The sequence below is a fragment of the Apis dorsata genome, unplaced genomic scaffold, assembly GCF_000469605.1.
Source record: "Apis dorsata unplaced genomic scaffold, Apis dorsata 1.3 scaffold_884, whole genome shotgun sequence".
In the NCBI taxonomy this organism is placed as follows: domain Eukaryota; kingdom Metazoa; phylum Arthropoda; class Insecta; order Hymenoptera; family Apidae; genus Apis; species Apis dorsata.
In genome coordinates, this window is record NW_006264000.1 from 110,601 (window position 1) to 117,139 (window position 6,539).

At 36.9% G+C, this 6,539-nt stretch overlaps 1 protein-coding gene across 1 annotated transcript in view; it reads right to left on the minus strand.

Annotated features, from left to right (window-relative positions):
• The window catches only part of LOC102676250 (dynein regulatory complex subunit 7-like), a 45,575-nt gene extending 40,927 nt beyond the window's left edge, over window positions 1-4,648 (minus strand). The window contains exons 1-2 of the mRNA XM_031514085.1: window positions 4,140-4,648; window positions 3,704-3,800 (exon numbers count right to left, since the gene is read on the minus strand). Coding sequence (XP_031369945.1) covers window positions 3,704-3,709 — 6 coding nt within the window. The 5' untranslated portion in view covers window positions 3,710-3,800; window positions 4,140-4,648. The remainder of the gene's footprint in view (window positions 1-3,703; window positions 3,801-4,139) is intronic.
• Window positions 4,649-6,539: the final 1,891 nt, after the last annotated feature.

A 6,539-nucleotide genomic window follows, 5' to 3' on the forward strand; every position in this document is an offset into this window, starting at 1 on the left:
AACCCGATCCGACCAATCCGACCGAAAATACTTTCGACCGCTTGACCTCGACCTAACACCAAGAATAACCTCCTCCGTAAATTCAACCGGTTACGAAACAAAATAGGTTCAGCCGGAAGTCGCACGCGATAAATAATTTGCCGAATAGTTGCCACGTTCCGTGAATCGTGCGAACGTTTCAATTTTTTCCAATGCATACGTGTGTATATACGTGTGCGCGCAGTCGCCATTACCACCAAGTTTCAGCCCTTGAAAGTTTGAAAACGGTCGCGCGATCGTTCCCGTTGTCGCGCTAAGAAATGGATCCCCGGTACATGTTGTTTCGAGCACGCTGGAAACTTGCCGCGTACTCGTTCATTCATGAGCTCTCCACCTCCCGCTTCGCTTCTCGCTCCCGTTCCCTCTCTCTTTCCCTGTTGTTTCGTACGTGGCTGCGGATTCGCAGAAACTTTGCCGGAAGTTTCAACGGATGCCGGATTATCCGGACGATTGATCCTCTTTGAATAAACGCGCCGCATTTATGTAATCTCGCGAGGATATTCGAGGCTGGAAGTTTTGTCCAGTGTATATCGGTCTCGAACGTCCTCTTCTCGTCGATTAATTAGTTCGAGCAGAGAGATTCGTTCCTCGATATATTTTGATCGCTCGCGAATTCAGAATTTTTTAAAATTCCTCGAGTTCGAAAATTTTGCTTTATGAAATTTTTATGGGTTTTTAATAATTTTCTTTAACGAATTTTCATTTTGAAAAGTGAGAGAAAATTTGGATCGTTAGTTTTTTTATGAGCGCTTGATAAAATAATTAATTAATGATATGTTGAATAGATATGTATAGAAGAAGTTAGGATACGTTTCTAGAAACGAAAGACGAGAGAGAATCTTCAAGTTTTCGAGATGTCACAATCGAAAAGTTTCACCGGTGACTGTGAGTGGTACAAGGTTGCAGAGAAAACGTTGGCGGGAGCTTAGTCGTTTAACTGTAACTTCTTTTTGAAGTTCCACTTGTTGAAGGAACATAGAATGATATAAACGCGGTCATAGAATTGGTACGATGGAGAAAGGTTTAAATCTGCCATCCCCTTTAGCGAGCCGGGCCGACTTTAATAAAGATCGCCTCATACAGCGTGTTTCAAACGCGTGCCTCGAATTTTTAAGTTAATACTAAATCGCTTATCAGATTCTTTCTACGGCTAAGGAAATTTCTTTTTCCCTTCTTTTTTATTCTTTAAATTTTGTATTTCATATAAAATCACTTAATTACGCGATACGGTAAAGAAATATATGAGAATAAAATTGTAAACGAATTGAAAATTCTTCTTTATGTTATAATTCTTTTTTTTAATTTTTTTAGAAAAGCGAGAAAAAAGAAATAGAATGAGAAACTTCTACAAAGAGTATTAAATTATCTTTAATTGGTGATCAAACAATTAACCGCACGCGAGTAGACAAAAAATATAAGAAAAAATGAAAAAAGCAAATCTCAAAAGCGATTCCTGACATCGACCCGAATTTTTTCGCATATCTGTAGTTCAAGATCCTCCTCTAAGTCGTTGGATATCCGCCATGATTTATTACAAAAATTGACTTTCTTTTTATCCTCTTATCTTTCTGTGTAACGAATTTTTAATCGTCGCAATCGCAACTTATATTATAAATATCTTGATCCTTACATAGGTTCAAAATAAAATACTTTAATGGTTAATCGTTTATTGACAATTTAAAATTCAATTATAATGGTTAATCGTTCTATCCAACATTGCATTCAACGTACAAGAAACCAACCCCATCGACTATTCAATCTTGATGAAAGAATCATCGACTTCGTTCAACTTTTCCGCTCAAGATTAATATCCATCGTTAAACGAGGAGCAGGGAGGGGAGAAGAGGGTAGACGTGGTCGATCGTGGTATACGCCGTTCGATCGGACACGCGCTCACTCGCGGCTGGTCGCGGCTGTTCGACAGCTCCGAGCAACAATTTAATCAACGTACCAATTTCATCAACCCTACGGCGATATCGCGGCCGAGGACTTCAGGAATGCCACATACGTCGACGAGGGTGAAAATGGGACCCGAGTATGAGGAGTATGGGATGGTGTGCGCAGAGGGTGGGTGAATCGGTGACGCCACAACAATTTCGTTAATGCTCGTCTATGCCCCTCTCCACCGCCCATCGAACGATTCTTTATCGCGTGTGTAACCAACGAATGTGTAGTACTCTCTATCTCCTCGAATATGGCAGGAAGCCTTTCGGAACGCGGTGTATGTCGCGTCGACATCGCGGATATACACTATCGAACAAAAGTTTCCAATCGCTGTAAGTTGATACGATTTTAAAAATCTAGGGGAAAAAGTTAGAACTTAGAAAGAAATTGATAAAAATCAGTGAATTTATTTTAATTTCGATAACAAAATTCATAATTTTTATTCTATTATCTATTACGATGGAATTTCGAAAAAAATTTATTACAGGAAGAAAAATTATTGCTTGATAAAATTCGAATGGTAAATTCTTGTACTAGAATATTAAGATGAAGAATGGATATGATATATTTAAGAAAATGATATAAAAGAAAGGAAAGAGTTGTAATCATTATGATAACTTCTCATTTACAACTTGTATAGTTTTAATAATAATAGTGCAAAGATAGCACAGATATCTTTATGGTAACTATAATATATTTTTATATCATCTAAGTAATATTCATAGAATTAATTTCGAATGATTAGAAAAATTTATATAAGATTTTATATAGGTACCGAGAAAGTGATTTCAAATTTTTGCTAGGTAATGTACATGCACACGTCAAGGAAAGAGTGTATAGATATATGTGGGTGTGCATAAGTGTGCGTGGGTTTGCGACGTATACAAGCATCGCGTGTATACACCCTCTGTTCGTTCCGCCCTAATACCGATACTCGATGCCACACACATATACGTATGTACTTATACAGGATGTACACGACGACGTCACCGGCCGATAGGAAGTTTCGAAAGACGCTGCGCGCGCCCATTATCATCGCTCCCGTGCCCATTATGCGATCGCCAGTCGCCGCGACCAATCCGGATTTTCGTGACAGTCGAAGCCGATATCGAGCAACGTTTATTTTCTTTCTTTTTCTTTCTTTTTCATGAGGGTCACGAAGATGAAAACAAAAATGAAGAGAACAATCCAAGAATGGAAGAAAAATTATTTATCTCAAAAATTAGAATTCTATAACTAATGATTATTTGTATTTTTTCTTTTTATCGTAGTATCATAGTTAAAAAATGGATAGAAAGATAATTTAATAAATTGTAGAAAATTGGCTTCTCGATCGATAGAATCGTAAAAATTAAATAATAATGTAAAATATAATTTTCTTTCTTCTATTTATAAAATTTATCGATTTTTAATTATTAAATTTATTTAACTATTTATTAAACCGAGGAAAAACAATCATTGATCACACGATTACATTGATAACGATTATTATATTTTGAATAATACTGTTAATATGCAAAAAGTAATATCACGCTATAAGTATGATCATCGGCCGCAGAAAGCGAAAGCGATAAAAGAAGTTGCTGCAAATGTACATGCTTTGACCTTGTTCCCGAGTTGCAGAGAGTAGCGTGATATATGGGTTCATCGTACAAGGACGTTCAAGGTTACGAGCATAATAAAACCAGAAGTTATGTACCGTATGAATTCAAACACTTACCGACATCCGAGCAATTCCCAGCCTAAACAAACATCTAATCAAACCTCGAACATAACCACTTCATAAATTGAACGCTCTATATCTCCGTCATTCTCACCTACAAATTGCAATATCTATAGACATATTCAAAGAACAATACTATTAAATTTATAAACAGAAAAAAAAAGAACAAATAAAAATCTACAAATATAAATACAAAATTTATTTATTTAAGTAAATGAAATTACTATTATATCCGTAATGTTACGATAACTTAACTTTCTTTTATAAGTTATGATTGATTTAAATGAATCTTTTGATATTACCAATCGTTTCGAAATAAAATATATGTTAAACTTAATAATTCAAATAATATTTTCAAATATTTCAAACAATATAAAAAATCTTAAAAATCGATATAATAAAATTTGATTAAATTATATAAAAAAATACGTACATATTTTTCATACTTTTCATCATGTGTTGAATCGAGATGAAATTTGATTCTTCATGTTATGAAGAGTGAGGTTAAGTTTGAAGTCAAAATCTTAGCATCCATAATTCATGTGTTCGAGAAGTACAATTTCTGATATTACATAATAAAATCGAAGAAGGAATATAATACTGAGAATTAATTCTAACAAGTTCATATGAAACGATACAAAATCAATGATAATCAAGATTAATTGCGCGTGACTCGTGATATGTTTTGACGATGTTATAGCGCAATTGCGCACGCGCATATCGAAAACACCATCCGACAGAGTTTTATAATAATAACAGGTGTGAAGTGGTCGAAGCCGTGACGCGATCGTGCCATGGAAATTCATACGACTCGCGTCCTAAGGTATATACATATTACGATGAACGAACGACGGAGAAAGCGTGGAGAATATGAAAGAGTGGGAGAAACCCTCTTTGCAGGTTTGCTCGGTAAACAAATTATCATTCTCAGAGTTTGATCATAAATCACATTTCTAAGGCGGAACCATTTCTCTATTAAAGCATTAAGAAATTTAACATGTGTGTACAATTTTTTTTTATTTTTGAAAAAATTTACGTTCTTTCATTGTTATTATTATTGTTACTTATATTTATTTTATTTTACAATATCAAATTATTGTAAAAATAATATATATGTGTATGTACACATATAAAAACTTTATTATTTCTATAAAGATTAAAGCATTTGCAGCTATTCTAATATCCAAACCAATCCCTATGGCATGCGAAAGTATTTGATTGTTGATTTTAGCTTCTTTGGAAAGATAAAATTGAAAGAATCTTAACAGATATTTATTAATATTTAAGAGAAAAGAGCAAAACAAATATATATATATTTTTTTTTTCAGATTAAATTTTCAATTTTTCAATTCTTTCAAATTTTATGATATCAGATAATTCATAAATTTTTTTTTATGTATTTTTATGTCGCGAAATTTTAATATTTACTTTATATAAATTAACGTAAAAATTTTTATTCAAAATTTGATGATTTTCAACAATCATTATATATTTTTGAATCAAAATTGTCTAATATTCAAATTCTTCTACCCATTATTCCAATTTATTATGCAACTTACTAATATACATACCAATGTTCGAGATATAAAAGGATGGAACTCGGAGATACCAGAGTGGAGTTTCCAACGACTCTCCGAGTCCATTCTTTCCCAGTCTAGGAGAGCGTTCCATCGAGGCGGAATCGCCGAAATACCGTGACCTAAAATAGTTGGCCCCGCGGAAATTTTGAATGACGATCGACCAGCTGGGGATCGTTCTAGAAATACTTCGAGTCGATTTCCTTCGAATCAACCGATCACTGATAAGAATGACGAGTTGCGCGTGTTGAGAAATATTCGAAGAAAGATTGATCTAGAAAGAAGATGGATCGATATTGATCGATCCACTAACGCATGAACGCTTCTGACTCTGAAGAAAAATCTCATAGGACGGACAAAAGTGATAAACCAAGCCGAAGGAATGGAAAGAGAGGAACAAGCATCCGCTTGCGTCCTCGAAAATACACACACATTAGCGAAGGCTTGAATGCGAATCATCGATGAAAGTATTCGTACAGGTATATATGTATAGCTGCATCGGTGTACGTAAGTATACACTCTTACACTCATTACAACTCTCGAAGAAGAGGAAGCTTTGCCGCCAAAAACCACACCCACGCGGTCGTTCCCTTTGGTTGGAAGATTTTCACCGATATCCTATGACAGTGTAGAAGAACATCATTGCCTTTACAATGTTCACCGTAGTATGGGTCGCTCCTGAAAAATTTCGTAGCCTTCCCCCTTTACCACCTTCCGTCCTTCCTTCCTTCCTTCCTTCCTTCCTATCCTCCGTTTCGTTCCGTCGTCGTCGTCGACATCGTCGTCCCTCGATAACCCGGGTTAAAGTCATTTCCCAGCTAGTGCTTGCCCAGCGCCCGTGGTCTCTCATATACGCTATATCCCGGCACAGAGTAGCGCGGTTCTCTCTCTGGGACACACCGGGTTACGAAGCAGAGCCAGGCTACTAGCAGGCAGCCAGGCAGAGGACAGGTAAAGGCAGGCAAGCAAGCAAGCAGGCAGGCAGGCAGGCAGGCAGGAAAGCAGGCAGGCAGGCAGGCAGACAGTCAGCCAGGCAGGCAGCAGGCAGCAGGCAAGCAACACGGGACTTTTGGGACGCGTTGTACATGGGTCGCGTCACATCGTAGGTTCGCGATGGGTTGGATACATAAGGGGGAGGATAGGGGGAGCCTCTTTATGTAGCACATAGACGTTGCCTGGCGTTCGTTCGTTGCCGCTCGCTCGCTCGCTCGGCGTGTGACGCTCAAATTACCTCCGTCCTCCCTGCTACGTCTCCC